The sequence below is a fragment of the Engystomops pustulosus genome, chromosome 6, assembly GCF_040894005.1.
Source record: "Engystomops pustulosus chromosome 6, aEngPut4.maternal, whole genome shotgun sequence".
NCBI lineage: Eukaryota > Metazoa > Chordata > Amphibia > Anura > Leptodactylidae > Engystomops > Engystomops pustulosus.
In genome coordinates this window covers 148,439,065-148,459,677 of record NC_092416.1, presented here as the reverse complement: position 1 = coordinate 148,459,677, position 20,613 = coordinate 148,439,065, and the positions used below count along the sequence as shown (strand labels likewise).

Below are 20,613 nucleotides of genomic sequence, written 5' to 3'. Positions count from 1 at the left end.
CAGCAATTTAAAAAAAACTCTTTCAAAGTAGTAAAATTGATGCATTTAAAAATGGATCCCCAAAACGCCCCATGTGAACATACCCTGAGAGTTACAGAAATTGTTTGTTTACAGTGATTGCCTAGAAAGGTTGGGCAAAAAAATCAAAACCAAATTATTCTTATTCTAAATCCAAAAGATTGTAGTTCTGATGTAGCTGAACGCTATTGCCCATTTTCACCATGTCTGTTTTTATTTATACTGAGAAATTATCTTTCTGATTGTATAATTTAATATTTAACAAAACAATTTGTCAAAGATTCCATCATTACAGGTCAATATCTTTGAAAAGTGAAGCTACCGTTTCAAAAAGTTTTTTGTTTGTTCTTGCTCCCAGTATAGGGTATTGATAAGTCGCTGGGTAGTAAATGCGTTTAACATTTCATCCTCCTCCTTCTTCTCCTCCTCTCCCTTCCTTACTGCAGTGTTATTTCTGCACATCTTCGCTGAACCTGAGCCAGCGACTCCTGCAGAGCCATAAATTCCTGGCCGTTACAATGTGGACAGAGGGTCTCGCACAGCCCAAAGCAAACACTTCCAGTGTAATAGATGGGAACTAACACTGGAGAATGTGTGCGAGCTCCCGGCTATAGACAAGCCGTGCCATGTATTTTCCATTCTTGCCCCTCCCTGTGTTTGTCCTCGTAGCTTTTATTCTCTCCCAGTGCAGATGAATAACTCATAACCCTTTTGGCCGCTGATGCAGACAACCTAATCGCAGCTGTGGTATATATGTATAAAGCTGTAGCTGTGAATGACACACAGCTGCCTATTTGTCCTTTTGAGGCCACATTCGCATTTTGTGCTTGGATTGGGCTTCAAAACGCAGATTGGAGGAGTTTCTCCCAATTACATTTGTTTGAAGGGGTTTATCCACAAAACAAGTTAGGCCTTCTCCTGTGCATAGGTCCTAACTTGCTGATGATTGGGACCCCCACCAATCACCGCATGATCTCCACAGGATAGGGCCTAACTTGTTTGTGGGAAAACCCCTTTAAACACAAAACGCCTGCAATCGGGTACGAGCTCCATGTGTTTTACATTGTTTACATGTAGTGACTCCTCATGTCATCAACATACATTGTTCATTTTAATATACTGCTCTTATTCTTTGCAAGGCCACCAGCATGTGAACATGTTTAGCCAATAGAAATGAACCCGTTTGTTGGTCCAATCCCGCGGAATAAACACAAGACTGGAGTCCTTGCATCTTACAGAAACACAACACAAGGACTCCCTGTCTGCTAAGCCAAACTGTAAGAAGTGAAAATACTCGGAGGCTGCAGTTCGGCTAGCATAAAGGGAGTCCTTGCATTTCTGTATGATGCAAGGACTCCCGTCCTCTGCAATCGGACCTACATACTGGTCCGTTTCCGTGGGCAGAATGTATTCTTGTGCTGCCGACTTAAAAATCTACTAGAATATGGAAGGACTTCATTGTGATTCTGTCTCTTTCCGGAGTAACTGAGTGGTGATGGCTTATGGGACGAAATCCTTGTGACAGATTCACTTTAAATATTGCCATTGCCCCCTTCATCCAGACCAGGGGCGTAACTTGAGGGGGTGCAGAGGGTGCGATTGCAACTGGGCCCAGGAGGTTTAGGGGGCCCATAAGGTGTCACTTTCCAATATGAGAAGGCTATTACTATTAAACATACATTATAGTCAGGGGGCCTGGCACAGACTTTGCACTGGGGCCCTGCAGATTCAAGTTACAGCACTGATCCAGACAATTGCTGGGAGATGGACACCAGTCATTTTCCATGATGTATAAGAAGCTTTTTGTCTTTGTCTTGTTTTAAATACATTTACTTAAATTTTTTCTGGTATTTGTCTTTACAGAGCAGATACCTGGAAAAGCCAATGGAAATTGCACGTATCGTAGCCAGATGCCTGTGGGAGGAGGGGAGGCTTCTGCAGACTGCAGCCGCAGCAGCTCAGGTTTGTATTGAGGGCAGAATTGTTTGTGTCGGCAGCGCCATGTTATCAGTCACTTCTTTATTACATTGTTCAATATTATGTGACCCTTAGAAATGGATGGGTAAAAATCACACAACAGTGACTGCTGTTCCTATTATCTGACTTATAACCTGATATCATTGCTGCCATAGAGACACTACTGCCATTGTCTATAGAGGAATCTGATATACTGTGGATGCTTTCGCTTTGCCGCCTACACATACATTTTATATTAAGTATATAAGTGAAATCATCATAGACAAAGACAAGGGGCTTGATGGCTTATACACCTTATTCAGTTAATAAAAAAATAAACTTGTGTCCTTGATCCAAATAAATGATCCTCTTCCAGCAAGGAGGACCAGCGTCACACCCTACTGCAAGTGTTGTGACAGAGAAGCAGCAGATGTTGGAGCAGCACCTGCAGGACGTGAGGAAAAAAGTCCAGGTACTGGATGTGTAGTTGGTTTCATGCCTTGATCAAAGCATAAAGCGACATTTCCTGGGAATCCATGCACCTCTTTTTCTCCCCCAGGATCTTGAACAGAAAATGAAAGTGGTGGAGAATCTTCAGGACGACTTTGATTTCAACTACAAGACTTTAAAAAGCCAAAGTGGTGAGTGAATGGCGTTTGTTTATGCATATTCTCGATTACCTGGCTTGCTAATGGCATCTTGCTGCAGCTTGAATTTTCCTTCAATTGGACATATGGAAGTTACAAAAGCCTAATCTTTCACCCATGCAACATTTCCATTGGAGGAAGATTAGGAAATTGCACATATAACCTGTTGCATTTCATAGAAAATGGCGTATACAGCTAGTATGAGTCTAAGGCACATGCACACGGATGTATATACCATTCATACATCTGACATATCGCAGTGAGCGCACACGTGTGGGATCCGCTGTTGCCGGGAAAAAGATGGAGCATGCTGTACGACTTCTTCAGCCAAACACATTCTTCATGTGCACAAGGCCTAAGGCCAGCTCAACACTGATTTGTTTAGCCCCTGGACCGTATGTTGGTCTGATCCAACAGACTGAACACATTCTTACGTTACGGGTGCTGCAGTTCAGCCGTCAGAGTTTGAGTCCTTGCATTATGTTTCTCTAAGTTGCAAGGACTCTTACTGGACCTTAGTACAGGTCAGTTTCCATGTTTGTGTGCTGCCAGCATAATGTGTGTATAACGCTGTAACTCAGCATGACAAATAGAGCTGTAAACTCTAGCTTTCCTATATTTATATACTTGTACAGCACCTGTAATGTTTTTCAGAAGGCATGCCATCTTAACCATTGTTCTTACTCTTGCATCACAGACCTTTCAGATCTGAATGGTAACAACCAGGCAGTGACCCGGCAAAAGATGCAGCAGCTGGAGCAGATGTTGACTGCCTTGGACCAGTTGCGAAGGGTAACTATTCCCTCATCCTTTACCTTCGACAGCAGAGTATTTTAAGATACTTAAGAAATAAACATTTCAGGCAAAAATGTGTGTATCCACTCTGTCGCCTTCACATATTGATAGATCTTGTGTATAAATCTAGAACTATATGTCAGGGGCACAAAGTTTTTAAAAGGGTTAAATTTCTGGTCCTCAACACCTTATAAAAAAAACCTCTAAGTGTAACCCCCTATACCAGTGATGGCTAACCTATGGCACTAGTGCCAGAGGTGGCACTCAGAGCCCTTTCTGTGGGCACTCAGGCCATCACCAGAGATGACTCCAGGTATCTTCCTGCAGTCCCAGACAGCCCAGGACTTGCTGTGCACAGAGCTATTTTAAAGTGACAGCTGTACCTGGGACTATTTTCTGCTTTATCGGTGTCCTCAGAGTGCTGGTATCAATGAAAACTGTGACTGAGAAGGGAGTATAAATCACAAATTACATTTCTGTGTTGGCACTTTGCGATACATAAGTAGGTCTTTGTTGTAGTTTTGGCTTTCGGTCTCTAAAAGGTTTGCCATCACTGCCCTATACAAAGGGTAGGAAGTCATAATCTGATCAGTGATCTAACTGCTGGGATCCCCACTGATCACAAGACCGTGATTGGTCGGTGTCCCAGCATTTGGAAAGGACATTACCCAGGCCAAGAACTTTAAAGGACACCTGTCATCAGGTCTCTGTCACTAGTCCTGTCACCACTACCTGTTAGAGCAGCTCACAAAGATCCATCCAGCCTTTATCTAGTCAATTCGTTCATTAGCACCAGGAGGCACATGGAGGAGCCAGTACACCATTATACCTCACATCGTTATACAGGCTGTCAGTCAAGCACTGGGGGCGTGGCTGTGCCTCCCACTCATGAATAAGCTGGACAGCTTGAATATGATAATGACTCATTGGACGTCTCACAGGTCATTTGCATACAGCTTTAGGACCTCATTGCTTAAACGGGACCTGTCACCCAATTTATCGGCACTAGGAGCTGCTTACTAAAGTAAGCAGCTCCTAGTGCTTGATCAAACGCCGCAGTGTTTGGCTATATTCACACTGCCGTTGCCCGCCCGTACCGTAGCGGGCAACGGCAGTGTACGGGGAGAGGAGGAAGAGGTGAGCGCAGCTCACCCCCGCCCCTCTCCATAGGAAGTAATGGCGCACGGCGCCGTAATACGGGTAAAGATAGGACAGGTACTATCTTTTTCCCGGGTATGGTGCCGCACGTGTGCTGCACCGTACAGCTCCCGTAGGGCGCCGTGCGCCCATTGCCTTCTATGGAGGACGTGTATCGGCCGTATATACGTCCTCCATACGGTCGTGTGAATGTAGCCTTAGAGTGATAGCGTTACTGGAGGTTTCCAGTAACGCTATCTAACACTGCAGCTAATTGTCGGGCAGCTCGCAAAGCTGTCCGACGTATTCATGAGGGGGCGGGTTTGGGGCGTGGCTAGGGCGGTAACTGCCGCCTAGCACGCGGCAATCACTGCCGGCCTATGGAGCGAGCGGGGCGGTCCGGGAAGAGGCAGCGCCTCGGACCACCTCCTCATGAATACATCGGACCGCTTTGCAAGATGATTACATTGTACCCCGCCGCAGTGTTAGATAGTGTTACCGGAGGTTTCTGGTAACGCGATCACTCTAACACTGCGGCGTTTGTTCAAGCACTAGGAGCTGCTTAAACTAGTAAGCAGCTCCTAGTGCCGAAAATTTAGGTGACGGGTCCTCTTTAAGTTTACAGGCATGTAGACCGACAATGAAGGGATAGAGGCAATGCTTTCTAATGGCAGTTTATGAAAATATATTTAGTTTAGGGGCTCTGCCTGATGGGTTCTCTTTAAACAAGACAAGACCTAATACTCATGCATGCGACACGACTACATGGAGGGTACAAGGGATAGACAGCATTACCCCCAACATCGGCGGGTGGAAAATTTACTCAACTTGCAAAATGTGAAACTAGATGGATTTGGGCTTTAGTGTTGATGATGGCCAATCCTGTACACTCATGTAGTATTGAACAGATGAGCTTGAGGTTGGTGTCATGTGTGACGTTTGGTTGGCGGGGCCATGTAGGTCTCTAAATACACTACAGATAACCTGTACTTTCAGCATTTAGCTTTCTCCAGTTGAAGCAGAGACAGAAAAAGTTTTCTTTATTAAGACCGAATTTTATGAGGTAATTACTAAATGTTACTAAGCTGCTTTTTGCTGGTACTATGTAATGTTTTCCATGTTATTTCTGGCAGACTATCATCAGCGACCTTGCTGGTCTCCTGTCAGCCATGGAATATGTCCAGAAGACTCTAACAGATGAGGAGCTGGCGGACTGGAAGCGGAGACAACAGATTGCGTGCATTGGTGGACCTCCAAACATCTGTCTTGACCGATTGGAGAACTGGTAAGGAACATGGGGCTAAGTACCTCAGTCTAACTTATAGTTTATTAAAATAGTGAATGTAATGACATGCTCTCTCCTGTAGCTTACTTACTTTCTAGTAATGGCCAGGTTAGGCAGAGGATTTGTATGTGTTTTTATATAATGTCTGTGTTATCAGAACACAGTTTTTTACCTTGTACATGGCCTCCTGTGCTCATCTTGGTGGACTTGGTTTTCCTATTTTTGTTTTTTGCAGGATAACTTCTCTGGCTGAGTCCCAATTACAGACCCGTCAGCAGATTAAGAAGCTGGAGGAATTGCAGCAAAAAGTTTCCTATAAGGGAGACCCCATAATTCAGCACCGCCCCATGCTAGAGGAGAGGATTGTAGAGTTATTTAGAAATCTCATGAAGAGGTACGTGACGAAATGTGACCGGGGGCAATAATGGTTATGTGATGGATTGGTCTCCTATCTTGTATCGGAAGACACTAGGGGACATGTGTACACTAATACACAGCTTGAACCTCCATGAGTTTGCTATTATTTTCCCCTTTACACCACGTCCGCTTCCAAGGGGACGTGAAGTGGGCACAGCTTGTGGTGGAGTGGGTCAGCACAGGGCGTTCCGTGAATATGCTTTAGCCCGCGACCGCCCGGGCAGCCTGAACAGACGCTGGCATTAGAGTAATTCCTTGCCAGCGCAGCAGGCTGCCATATACAACATGATGGGCAGAGCTAATATCATGCACGTCATATAATTTATATCCCTCACTGTTCGTATGATCTTGCATATGATACGCAAAAAGATATACAAAAAGACCAAAACATATCCACTGTCCTTTCTCCTATATAAGGAATCTACAGATCTAACGAAGGCAAGGGTGGAAAGATAGCCCCCCCCCCCTATAATTGGGCTATAATTGTTCAGCATTTTATTTAGCATTGGTAGTGGCAGTGGCACCATCAGTCACTGAGTATATTAGTTATAAGAAGACCTGAGGCTCAATGATATGGTGTTTCATGACTATGCATGACACAGTGATACTCACTGGGAAGTACATGGCAATGTGGTTCACTTCACATATCCCTAAATAGGGAATCTCTATCAACTAGGTGCTTCTGGCTTCGAACTAATAGCTAGGCACCACTGTGGAGGTGGGTTATCATTACCTACCCTCTACAGGCAATCTGTAGCTTTGGACAAGCACATATTGCTATTAAGTTGAATAGAGTCACACTAGACGCCTCCCAGTTACACTTATAGGAGACTAGTCTCCTTCAGAGCATCAGGATGACACTCACACTCAATAGTGTCTGATACCGGTGACTGTATTTGTATGAATGATCCACTCCACTCCTTTGTAGATTTTTAGTCAGTGCTGTAGCATATCACTAAAATTAACTAATAATCAGCTCCCAACATTTACATTTTAACCTGAGAAATAAAAGTTATATTTTAGACAGATGGGTCTCAGTGAGGTCCCCTTGGACCTTTTTTGAATCTACAGATCTAACACAACCTGCTACAGCCCATTGCCTGAACACTGAACTCATCACACCTTTCTACTATACTTGTTTCCTCCAGCAGTTTTCACAAGTTTTTGTTTTACATAAGTTACATAATTACCAAAAATAGCTCTTGTTTTCACAATGATTCAGTATTTAGTTTAATAAGTATATATTGCACAATGACAGTGTAATGTATATAAAAGATGAAGTTTACAAAGCCAGGAGGAGGCCGACTGGTGAAGCAACACTAACCGTCACTTCTGTGGACAACAAGATCAGAGCTTCCTTTTTACTCCTTTCTATTTTTCATTTAAAGGAAATCTACCAATAGAATCCAGGACTGTAAACCAAGCACACTTACATGCAGGTAAGTGCCCGTCTGGCAGGATCTGCTCTTCTTTTAGCTCCTTGTTTATCTGAAGAAAGAAAAAAAGACTTTAAAAATTATTGAAATGATCCTGCGGGGCACTGGACACCATAGATGTTAATTGAGCCTGGAGCCCATCAGGATCATTTGCATAATTTAAAAAGTCTTTTTTTTCATAAAAACAAGGTCATAAGGAGCTTTAAGAAGAGTGGATCATGCCATAGGTGGCACACACCAGCATGTAAGTGTGCTTGCTTTACAATCCTTCATCCTTATGGTAGATGTGATTTAATTGGGGGTAGTTGTTCTTTTATTAGACTTTATAAGTGAAGGATATTGCAGCAGCTGAGACCACATCAGATTATATGGTCAGAATTTAATTTCCAGTAGGAATTGTGTCTGCAAAGCGATGTTAGAGTCATGTCTCAGTTCTATAGATATGTGCAGTGATGGCAGTAATTTCTGATGGTATTAGAAGATTTATAGCCTTGTAAATTCCCTGGCTTTTAGTGTCCTTGGTCTTTTCCTCCATCTTTTATGCAATGTCCTTCCCATGAATCCTGAGCTCAAAGGGCAGAAGAAATAAAATAAGAGTCCAGCGGAGTGGCTGTCCTCTCCAAATTCTCTTTGCTTGTGCATTAATATGGACACAATGGGGCACATTTACTTACCCGGTCCAGTCGCGATCCAGCGGCGCGTTCTCTGCTCTGCATTCGGGTCCGGCCGGGATTTATGAATGTAGTTCTTCCGCCGTCCACCAGGTGGCGCTGCTGCGCTGAAACTCATCTCATCGCGCCGGAATTCACCACCTCGGACCAAGTGAAGGTAAGCGCTCCCCAAGCGACACTTTTTCGGTTTTTAAATGCGGCGGTTTTTCCGAATACGTCGGGTTTTCGTTCGGCCACGCCCCCCGATTTCCGTCGCGCGCATGCCGGCGCCGATGCGCCACAATCCGATCGCGTGCGCCACAATCCCGGGGCAATTCAGGTACAATCGGCGCAAATCGGAAATATTCGCGTAACACGTCGGGAAAACGCGAATCGGGCCTTTAGTAAATGACCCCCAATCACTTCTGTGTGGCCAGAGTAGAATTACTTTCAGACACATGTTCCACATACAGATTAACAACTTTCACGGTGGCTGAGTGGGTAGCACTACAGCCTTGCAGCGCTAGGGTCCTGGTTTCCACCCAGGTAAACATCTGCAAAGAGTTTGTATGTTCTCTCTGTGTTTGCGTGGGTTTCCTCCAGGTCCTCCGGTTTCCTCCCACACTCCAAAAACATACTGGTAGGTTGATTAGATTGTGAGCCCCATTGGGAACAGGGACCAATTTTGCAGCGCTGCGTAATCTGTAGGTGCTATATAAAGAATTATTTTCATTAGTCAATAGTATCTCGTCTACACTTTGATGTCACCCGACATCACATGGATTATGAAAAATATATATGCCCTCGAATGACACGTCTGTGCCCTCATGTTGGCCTCTACCGCTTATGGGTGATTTATTTCACCTAGTCTCCCTTTTCAGTCGGCAGGATAATCTTATTGCATTATATAGTGTGAATATGACAATTACCAACTTTTTTTTGTTTTTAATTGGTTGTCAGATCTAATGCTTTTATTTTCTTCAACCCAGCGCCTTTGTAGTGGAGAGACAGCCATGCATGCCAATGCACCCCGACCGCCCCCTGGTAATCAAGACAGGAGTACAGTTCACTACCAAAGTCAGGTAATGGCAATGAATAATGCAAGCCTGCGTATACCGTCATGAAGTAATGCAGACAAAATAAGATCTATACAATTTTTTGTAGTAGTATTGGAGATTAGCTCACATTGTGTCCTGCCTTGTTTATAGGCTTCTCGTCAAGTTTCCTGAACTGAATTACCAGCTAAAAATCAAAGTCTGCATTGATAAGTAAGTAACTAGGGTAAGAAAATGACTGTACCTCAGAGCAATAAAAACTGACGTGTTATCAAAAAATATCAAAATTGGCATTAGAGATTAGATAATGACACTTTCATCCCTAGCTAATAGAAGGGGAGGCTGGTGAGACAGGATTGTAGTCTCCTCTTTCTATCTATGGTTGGAAATCTTTCTACCTAAACACCACCAACTTCTGGTATCAGAGCTTTAAATAATTGAAACTGCTTTACAGTGTTCACATGTTTAAATGGTATTTGATGACCACTATATGTGAACTGGAAAGTAAGGATGCACTTAAAGGGGTTCTCCTTGACATACAAGTTATCCCCTATGCACAGGATATCGGTGGGGTTTCAGTTATGGGACCCCTATGGTTCACGGAAACGGGTCCATTGCACCCCTGTCATACCCATAGATGAAAAGAGCAGCCGGTTGCACATGCGCCGGCTGCTCTATTCACCTCTATGGAGTAGATTGCCGAGTACAGTGATCAGTTATCTCCATCAGCGCCATAGAGATGAATGCAGCAGCTGGCGCCTGTGCAACCAGCTGCTCTCTCTCTCTGGGTTTGACTGGGTACAACAGACCCCTTTTCTTGTGATCTGTGGGGCTCCCATCATTGAGACCCCCATCCATCAGCAAGTTAGCCCCTTATCCTAACATGTGTGTCACTTGAGAACCCCTTTAAAAGTCTTAAGTATGAATTATTGAGATAAAGTAGAATGTCCTATGTTTTGTGTAACATTTTGTTATTTTATATTTTATAGGGATTCTGGAGACGTTGCTGCCCTGAGAGGGTAAGAAGCATATTTGTATTTTTCTATACACTGCATGCTAAAAAATTACATGATTCTTTCTTCTTTGAATGAACAGGCAATTCTGTGAACACATTTGTAATCTTTGGGCTTTTCATGAGGCCTTGCTGTTTTGGGTGCACCTTGAAAAACTAGGCTGCTTTCTACCAAAAACGGCTCCGCTCCCGACCATGGGTGGTGGGTGATATTGCGAGTAAGCTCTGTTAAGTTCTATAGAGCTCATCTGTGGTACCACGCACTACCCACGGTCAGGTGTGGAGCTTTTGTTATAAGAATGAAGCCATATTTTTCATATCTGCTAAGTTGTCATTATTAAGCCTTTTTGCTTTTTCTTAGTTCCCGCAAGTTTAATATCCTTGGAACAAACACAAAAGTGATGAATATGGAGGAGTCGAACAATGGGAGCCTATCTGCTGAATTCAAGCACTTGGTAAGGCCCGGAATGATGGCAGCTGCACTTACATTCAGGCTTTAGTGCTTTCTATAGTGCATGTTGTCCTTACACGCTCTATACTGACAATGCAACAAGGAGGTTTTTACTTTTAATACAGCTGATGCTACTCCTTTGATACGAGTGTTAGTAGATATCAGTTTACATCTCTTTCAATGATTAATTAAATTCCTGTTTCTTTCAGACCTTAAGAGAGCAGAGATGTGGCAATGGTGGCCGGGCTAACTGTGATGTAAGTATATGTAGGTTATCTTCCATAATGAATGTGCAATGATTTATTACAACTGTCTTGAAAGAAATGTATCAGCTTCAGATCAACCATTTTTTTTCCCCTTTTACTAATGTGAATTCTTTATATTCACTGATATAGAGGGATATTTCTTCTTTTTAGGGTGCGGTCACATGTACCTCTAGCGGTCCGTTTACTGGGAAGGGCCTCTGCCCGATGGCGTATGCATTTCTATGGAAATGCATGCTAATGGTAACCACAACCCGGTGTCTTGCATTAAAACAATGCAAGACACCGGGTTCTGGTTACCGATCCCTTGCATTTCCATAGAAACGCATGCATGATCGGACCAAGGCTCTCCCTTGTACTCTAGCGCTGCATTTATAAACGCAGCGCTAGGGGTACGTGTGACTGCACTTTTACACATTTTAGGAAATTCTGAAAACTATACTGGGAAAAGAGTACTGCGCTAGTGCAGGGGCCGTGGCTCAGCCCAATCTGATTAGCGTTTCCAGTAAAACGCATGCGATCAATCGCATGCGTTTCACTGCAGATGTGTTCGGGCCGAGGCATGCCCCCATTGCGCTACATGTCACTGCACCCTTTGTGCTCCACTGTTGGGTCACATGAGGGAGCTTCAGCTCTGTACCATGTCATTACACACATTAAACATATGCTTAAGAGGACCTGTGTACAGGACCTGTGGTGACCTCACGATGGGGGAGGAGCCAGAGTGCTTCTTTGTTTGTTTGTTGCAGATCATATACATGGCACAATTTGGGTCTCATCTTTTTGACTTGCTAGCCATGATAATGTCAATATAAAACCCTTGATAAAAGTGGCCAATTTACAAAATGGATTGGCTGTGACCAGAAAATTAAGGACTTTTTCCCTATGATTTCTTCTTTAGGCCTGAAAGGGTTTTCACTAATGAATTATTTTACTTCAAGTCTGCATGGCTATAAAACAAGACTAGCAGTAACACTATACAGAACCTGCCTCCTTCTGTGCTGAGATCCAGTTTCAGCAATGTGTCGTCACAGGAGAATAGCTACATCAGCTGCGAAAATAATAAGCCCTTCACTAACATCAAGAGAGACAAAGGCCAGATATTATTCTAACACCATAAATAATAATTAATCTTTATTTCTATAGCACCATCCACAGCGCTATACAGAATATGGGGGAGACTTACAAAAAAAAAAATCTTACCCCGTAATATGGCACCACGCGCCATGTTTCTCTATGGAGGGGGGGGGGCTCTCCCGGGTGCCGATGTGTGCCCGCCGTGCTATGGTACGGCGGGCACACGGTTATGTGAATGTAGCAATCGCCTGAGAGTGTTTTGCACAGTGTACTCGTTACTAAAAGTATTAAACCCACAGTAAATATAATAGGTAAATCTGCAGCAACCAGACACCAGCATAGCAAATCTTAGGTTGAGTTCACTCTTCATTGGGGCTTTCCAAATTAGGAGAGCATAAGGGAAACTAAAAATGGTATGTGAATGGAAGATTTTCACCAAAAATTGTGTGCATCACTATTGCAATTACTGAAAGTCCATCATACCTGCATCTCCCTAACCCTAAGTGAAGGAAACATACACACCTGCCTCTATGCTCCTGGAGTATGTTACAAGGACATGCCTATATAGATGTTTAAAGGGCATCTACCACCAGGATGAGACTGTATGCAAATGAGCCTGAGGGGCTCCAGTCTCCATAGGTGTTAATGGTGTCTCCTGAGGGGCTCCAGTCTCCATAGTTGTCTTTCATTCTGGTGGTAGATTCCCGTTAAGTTAAACTAAGAACATTTTTTGTGTAATTTTATATTTAGGCATCACTTATTGTCACAGAAGAACTACACTTAATCACATTCGAGACTGAAGTTTATCACCAAGGCTTAAAAATCGACCTTGAGGTAAGAAATCTCTCAGTGTTTACGAAGAATTTTGTGCAGCGCCCAGTTCCTCTTAATCTGATGACACAGAGTTTCCTCATTGCACTTGTGTCTCAGGAAGGTCGCACTTCCTGATTTGTTAGAGCGGGTTACATGCTGCATTTGTTATAAGGGTTTGGCCAAAGGTTGATTAAAATTCTTTATTGAGGGGCTAGGGGGATAATAATCTGATCAGTGGGGGTCATTCTGCTGGGACACCACCAACCAAGAAACTATGGATCCGTCTTGGGGTCAAACATATGCCCTGCCGCTCTATTCAATGTCTGAATTGGCTAAGTCTGATGCTTTTCCAACTACTGCACCCTCATTTTTTTTAGCAGTACCATAGATATTCACATAGTCTTCACACTGCCGCTCCATTAGTTATGAGGGACTGGACCCGTGTTCTTGTTATGTGGTTGGGCCCCTTCTCCACCTTTTAGATAGTTATACCTTGTCCATGGGATAAAGGGATAGCAATTAAAGTTTACATTATCAATTTTAATGGGTTGTGTAAAGCAGTGATTTTCAACCTTTTTTGAGCCGCGGCACACTTTTTATACTTAGAAAATCCTGGGGCACACCACCAACCAAAATAGCCCAAAATGACACTAAAACAGTCATATTATACATATAGTTAATAATATAGATTCTACATTTATTTTACTCACTCAGTGTGAACCCTGGGCCTGCTTCGATAAACACAAAAGGGATATCCTGGTAGGAATGGTGGAAAGACACACACGAAGCTCTTCCTCAACACTTCTCAGTTTCTCCCTGTTTTTAGTATATGGTGCTGATTATTATGTGGCTCATATACTGCAAAATAAAGGAGTACAATGAGAAGTACTATGGCCATGAGGCCAGAGTACAAGTGCCAGCTCATATACTCAGCATATGAGCTGGTACTTGTAATACTCCAGCCTCATGACTATAGTATTTCCCATTTTACATTTCTCATTGTTATATGCAGTATACTGCTGGAGTACTAAAAGTCATATACTCTGGCAAAAGGTCAACAGGTCATATACTCAGGCAAAAGCTCATATAGTCAGCATGTGTTATTGTACACGTCACCTACATTGTAAGAAGCCGTGACTGTGCATCGCTGCGCATTGCCGGGAAACGAAACATAGGGGGCACCATAGTTTGGGGAACTTTCCCCGTGGCACACCCAACCATGTGTAGCGGCACACTGGTTGAAAATCACTGGTGTCAAGCACCCTCTATTTCACTCAGACCAGTGTGGTCCTATTCTGTATTGTCTGCAGGCACAATATGTCGCCTAGATCAGACAACCACTCATATTGTGGTGGACTTCAGCAGTTCTCTCATTACAAGGGTTGTCATCCTGCCTGATGTAACACCTGTCATTAATTGTTTCTTGTATGTGCAGACCCATTCGCTTCCTGTCGTCGTGATATCAAACATATGTCAAATGCCCAATGCCTGGGCATCAATTCTGTGGTACAACATGCTCACCAACAACCCAAAGGTAAGATCCGGCTACGGCAGATACCATATTTGAATGACCTTGCCCTTGGTAGAGGAGTGCAGATAATGGGACACTACAAGCCGACATTGTTGAACTAAATTGGTGCTCTTTAAATTATAGTTGTAACACTGTCAGGGGTATATAAAGTCTATGGAAAATACAGAAATGTGTCAGCATAACATTTGTGGAAAGGTAGCTTAAAGGGGTTGGCCGCTTTACCTCATGTATTTTGTAATGTGTGGGGAGACAGGATATTAAGTAATTTACCAATATACATCTAATAATAGGTTCTGTTCTGCTTTCTTGATATGTAAAGTGAAGCCTCCTCTCTTTTTTTTTTTTACCTCATCAGCCAGACATTCCTGTCCATAAAATGGCGACAAATGGGTCATGTGATCTCTATCTGTCCATGAACAATCGATGAGCCAGGACCTTGATCTTATATTTATCAATACTATCATAAGGTCCTGGAAGGGCGATTGCTCATGGACAGATAGAGATCACATGACCCTCCATCTGCGGTCATTTTATGGGCAGGAATGTCTGACTGATGAGGTAAGAAAGGAGGCTTCACTTTACATTAGGTTAACCCCTTTTAATTCCCACTTTAGACAAGATTCTTAAATATACTCAGGATAACAAAAGAACACGTTGCATTGCATTGTTCTTACCAAAAATACAGCAGTTCACAGACATAATTCCAAATAAGTCCTGGTGTACACATTTGTGGTTGCTCCATGATCCGACCATAAATGGCCAAGCTCACACACAGACACTTCTTTCCTGCAAGCAGCAGCATACACAGGCTTGCTGCGCAAGTTACAGGCAAGAGAAGGTCTTTATAGCAGGAGTATTAGTAGAGCTGACAGTGTGTGTTATGGTGGAGTTAAGAGTGTAATAATGTGTTATATCCATCTTATGGATCTCATCATCTCATTTTCTATGTGTCAGATACTAGTGGGAGGTTCAGAAGCTAAATAAAACCTTTAACCTGATAATCTAAGTGCATTGTCAGCATCTCGCAGCACTAGAGGAATCATGAAGTGTCTGCTTAGAGAGTGTCCCGTCCACACTCTGAAGTTTTGCACTGAGCAGCCTAGGGAGTTATAGGAGCTTAAAAATCAATAAAACTGAGTAACATTGTAAAGTAAGGGGTTAAAAATGTTTGTGTAAACATCACTACAGGGTTATAATTTGGGAACTTTCTTTCATGGGCATACCCCATTAACAGAAGCAGTGAACCAACTACAGAATGAATATAATGGATACATATTCATTTTCTTTCAGAATGTAAATTTTTTCACAAAACCTCCCATTGGTACATGGGATCAGGTGGCCGAGGTTCTCAGCTGGCAGTTCTCATCCACCACAAAGCGCGGCCTCAGCATTGAGCAGTTAACCACACTGGCCGAGAAACTTCTAGGTACTTTCAAAACAAATCCGGTGTAGGGGGGTCATCCAAAATTCATCCATTTGTCTTATATGTGATTCTGCTTTACCCCTTAGGTCCTGGAGTAAACTATTCAGGCTGTCAAATAACCTGGGCCAAGTTCTGCAAGGTAATTACTTCTTCTATTACCTCAATTGTGTGAATACATCACTCCGTCCACACAATCCACTTACATTTTATTAATTTTAGGAAAACATGGCCGGCAAAGGTTTCTCATTCTGGGTGTGGCTGGATAATATTATTGACCTTGTTAAGAAGTACATTCTTGCACTCTGGAATGAAGGGTAAGGTGCCCACGTGTGTGTGTGTGTGTGTGTGTGTGTGTGTGTGTGTGTGTGTGTATGTATGTATGTATGTATGTATGTATATATATATATATATGTGTGTGTGTGTGTATTCATAGGTAAATCTAGTGACAGGGCAGTAATTGGTGAATCGCCCTATAACAATTCTCTTTGCCATTAGCCCCAGCAGTAGGTGGATAGTTTTGTGATACAAGTTGTATTGTTTACCTCCATCAATGCCTTATGTTTTATTTTCTGCACATTTTTAACAAATTCTTAATACACGCTATATGTGATTTGCCGACAGGTATATCATGGGCTTTATCAGTAAAGAACGTGAGCGAGCAATCCTGAGCACCAAACCCCCCGGCACATTCCTCCTGAGATTCAGTGAAAGCAGCAAAGAGGGTGGCATAACCTTCACCTGGGTGGAGAAAGACATCAATGGTAAGTACAGTAAGCATTGGCGTCACATATTATGTAGTAGTTGCTTCCCTTTTCTCTATCCTGATATTTTGTTTTCCCTCCCAGGAAAGACCCAGATTCAGTCCGTAGAACCATATACTAAGCAGCAACTCAACAGCATGTCATTTGCCGAAATCATCATGGGATATAAAATCATGGATGCCACCAACATCTTAGTGTCCCCTCTGGTGTATCTGTACCCCGACATCCCCAAGGAAGAAGCCTTTAGCAAGTACTGCCGCCCGGAGAGCCAAGAACACCCTGAGCCCAGTGACCCAGGTAGTGGTACTTATTCTGTGTAAGACTAAATTCACCTCCGTCTTTCATATTATCCTTCAGTTATTTCTGGTGGAAGAAAAAGTGCATCGTTCTATTTGTCTTGTAAGTGGCAGAAGCTTCCATCAAGGAGCCCTCTGGTTGATCAATGTCTTTTAGATGGTTATACACCATAAGAGTTTTTTTTATTACAGCTGCTTTTCTTTTCCTACACACAGGCACAGCCCCATATCTGAAGACAAAGTTTATTTGTGTTACACCGTAAGTATTGAGGAACAAGAAAAAATAAATCTAATGTGCTGTGCGGCTATTGGAGGCTGGACATGGATAACATGTGTAAAGTCCAGGAAAATATCCTCCAGCATCACATGTTGCTCATCATGTTGTGTCTGTGTATATTTTGAGATGTCAGTCTATGTACAATACAGCCTGATACTCCTTGGGCTTGGTACTCAGTACCTCCCTGTAATCACGTGGAATATAGATCATATAGGTAAAATAATGGGCAGGATTGATGTTACATTCCATGTAGACAGATATAGGAATGCTTATCTTAAAGGAAACCTACCATTTCAAATGGTAGGTGTAAGCTGTAAACACCAAGCACCAGCTCAGGGTGAGCTGGTGCCGGTGCTTAGTTTCGTTAGTGTTAAAACCGCGGTTTTAACACTTTTTAAACTTTATAGCAGAAGCTGCTTCGGCACTGCGCGCGACCGTGCGCGCGCAACGCCTGCGGCATTTCCTATGTAGGCGCGCGCACAATCGTGCGCATGCAGCGCCGAAGCAGTTTCTGCTATAAAGTTTAAAAAGTGTTAAAACCGCGATACCGCGGTTTTAACACTAACGAAACTAAGCACCGGCACCAGCTCACCCTGAGCTGGTGCTCGGTGTTTACAGCTTACACCTACCATTTGAAATGGTAGGTTTCCTTTAAAAAGTCATCCAAAAGTTTCTCCTGCCCAAACCCCCACCGCATCCCCTTATGCACACTTGGCTATGCTGAGCTTTTATATGTTAAAAAAACATTGGTAGACCTCCCTGGAGGGGGCTTTTCTCATGGCAGAACACTAAAGGTAATTTTGAAATTCAGCTGCCATTTTCTTTTTTAACCCCTGAGGTTGAGGGGTTTTTTTTTTTTTTTTGGTGGGTGGGAACGTCCATTGATTGATCCAGGGAACGGCAACTTTATAATAACTCCTAATAACTTTTAGGCTTCATTATGCAATGTCCAGGCTGCAAGCAATGTGCCTTTGCCTGTGGCCCATCTGACATTGGTCCATAGGAAATGATGGCTGCGCCACAAATCTGACGAGCAATAAGGCCTGTTGTATAACTTGTGGACAGTCGGCACCTACTCAGTGCGTTGAGACACAAGACGTGCACAATAGAAATCGGAGAGGCCCAGCGTTCATGTGCACCTGCTTTCGTGTACCCGTTGTACTCTATCTGATCTGTTTAGCCTGTTTTTTAATAAAGGGAATGGGGAAGAGTTTCCAGGAATACATTTTTGGATAAAGAATGAAGCTCACATGTAACGTTTGCATCTATAGGACAACCTGTAGTAACACTATAGACCTGCCCATGTCTCCTCGCACCTTGGACACTTTGATGCAGTTTCCAGGAGATGGATCTGACGCCAGCGCAGGAAATCCATTTGGTAGGTGCCGCAGTTCACCGATCATAGTGTATTTTGGAGAAATATGTCGGAGCCGAGCACTAGGAAACGATTGACACTTCTTCTTTTATTCACAGAGAGTGTAACATTCGACATGGAGCTGGCATCTGAATGCGCATCTTCCCCCATGTGAATATTGTGTCCACCTGAGGGGTATGACGTGCGGCATATATCTGGGTATACACTTCTCGTCTGTGCGGGGCCTTCTCTTGGATGTTCTGCAAGTGCCCGCTCACTTCCGATCGGTTTTGGAGTGTACGATAAGCGCCAGGTAGTTGCCGGCGCAGTAACGGTTTATAGGGTTATTTCTCTTTCCCTCACCATATGCTCGTATTTTGCCAAAGAACTTTTTCCAGACGACTGGCAGAAGAGTCCATTTTGGCAAAGATTTAGGTCACCGTGATCCCACATTATCCACATGTAAATCTATAACTGACCAAAGATGCTCAATCAACCCTGAGATGTCCCTGGCTGCCTCCACGGCGACTTCAGTCTATTATCCAAGTGTTTTCTCCATATGTAAAGTCATATAACATTAATGTCATTGGCCACTATGAAGAATAGAGGGGGGCGTCAGTAATCTTTTATGACTGCATTTATTATGTTACATAATTTTTTTTATTTTAACTATAAGTATTTCCCTGATGGACATAGTGTGTATGCAAGACTAAAAGTCTATCTCCATACAGTCTCTGTATAGTCCTTTGAATCCTGGTATATTTATGAAATAGTAAAAGTGCAATCCCTACTTTTTTTTTTTTTTAAACTTTTTAAGGTCATGTTAAATAAAGTTTTTACGCATGTATTAGGTAATGCTTGGCAATTTTTTGCATTTTTAAAGATGTGTAAAAGACAATAATCTCTTGTGGTCTCTTCTTCTTCTAAGTAATGTGGGTTTGGTTTTATAGGGCACCATTATACATTCAGGTGTAAAGTCACTTGTACTGTATCCTGTGAATAGGAAAAAAAAGTGTCTGACCACGCGGAGGGTCGCTCGATGATCACAAGATCCTTTGTTGTATTTCCCCCTAGGAATGTAGCACTGCACTCCATTTACTTCTCTGGGGCTGTAGGACATGGCCATGGTCTTGTTTTTGTTCTTTGGGACGAAATGTGTTTCATATGTCCTACTGATCAACTTTTATTAACCCATATTTGCCTTATTTTTGAAAAAGATCACACATATGACACTTTTTTTTTTCCCAATAAAAATGTTCTGCATTTATTGTTGAACCTAAATATCAAACCTTTTTACTCTGGGTCAATACGCAGCAATCGCAAATTTATAGGTTTTTTTTTCCCCTAAATAACCTGCATTTACTTCATGAAATCTTTTTGGGGAAAAAACCTTTTCCATCATCGCCTTTCAAGCGCCATACCATTTAAGAATTTTTTTTTTTTTTACCTGTAATTTTTGTTTATTCACATGTGGGGTTCAGAAAGCTTTTTTGATTGTGTTTAATATCATTTTTGTTGTGTTCAAAAAATGGCAATTTGGGCATCGTGATACAGTAAATGCTATTATAGTTTTTAGCCTGAAATGACTGTTTCCTTTTTTGTATTTTTTTTTTTGCATCCTACTGATCAATGTGTACATTCAGCAGAGGCCATAGTAGCTCTATGGGGAACATATGCTACAGTACTGAATCCATCCCCTGCCTCCGCTAAATGTACGCTGTCCATGAAATTTCAGTATATTACAAAATTGTAGCATTGGTTCCTCAGGGCACAGTCATAATTGCCAGAACAGGGGTCAAAAGTCGGTCCTGCGATCACATATTTACATCCCCATAGGGGATAAAGGGCTTTCCAATTACTGGTATTTAAGAACAATTTATAGGCCCAAATCCAGTGTGTCATGTCTATTGCTTGACAAAGGGGATGGTGCACAGGCATCTTATGTTTGTTCCTTGTGTC

The 20,613-nt window shown here is 42.8% G+C and overlaps 1 protein-coding gene across 2 annotated transcripts in view; it reads left to right on the top strand.

Moving 5' to 3' along the window:
* Window positions 1-19,921, top strand: part of STAT3 (signal transducer and activator of transcription 3) — a 41,463-nt gene extending 21,542 nt beyond the window's left edge. For both annotated transcript variants that reach the window (XM_072111717.1, XM_072111719.1), the window contains exons 4-24: window positions 1,882-1,980; window positions 2,351-2,446; window positions 2,534-2,615; window positions 3,319-3,413; window positions 5,687-5,838; window positions 6,074-6,232; window positions 9,331-9,423; window positions 9,550-9,609; window positions 10,386-10,415; window positions 10,770-10,863; window positions 11,069-11,116; window positions 12,950-13,033; window positions 14,448-14,546; window positions 15,834-15,969; window positions 16,053-16,105; window positions 16,186-16,280; window positions 16,588-16,727; window positions 16,812-17,027; window positions 17,240-17,282; window positions 18,572-18,678; window positions 18,774-19,921. In XM_072111717.1, coding sequence (XP_071967818.1) covers window positions 1,882-1,980; window positions 2,351-2,446; window positions 2,534-2,615; window positions 3,319-3,413; window positions 5,687-5,838; window positions 6,074-6,232; window positions 9,331-9,423; window positions 9,550-9,609; window positions 10,386-10,415; window positions 10,770-10,863; window positions 11,069-11,116; window positions 12,950-13,033; window positions 14,448-14,546; window positions 15,834-15,969; window positions 16,053-16,105; window positions 16,186-16,280; window positions 16,588-16,727; window positions 16,812-17,027; window positions 17,240-17,282; window positions 18,572-18,678; window positions 18,774-18,829 — 2,037 coding nt within the window. In that variant the 3' untranslated portion in view covers window positions 18,830-19,921. The remainder of the gene's footprint in view (window positions 1-1,881; window positions 1,981-2,350; window positions 2,447-2,533; window positions 2,616-3,318; window positions 3,414-5,686; window positions 5,839-6,073; window positions 6,233-9,330; window positions 9,424-9,549; window positions 9,610-10,385; window positions 10,416-10,769; window positions 10,864-11,068; window positions 11,117-12,949; window positions 13,034-14,447; window positions 14,547-15,833; window positions 15,970-16,052; window positions 16,106-16,185; window positions 16,281-16,587; window positions 16,728-16,811; window positions 17,028-17,239; window positions 17,283-18,571; window positions 18,679-18,773) is intronic.
* The last annotated feature ends 692 nt before the right edge of the window (window positions 19,922-20,613 follow it).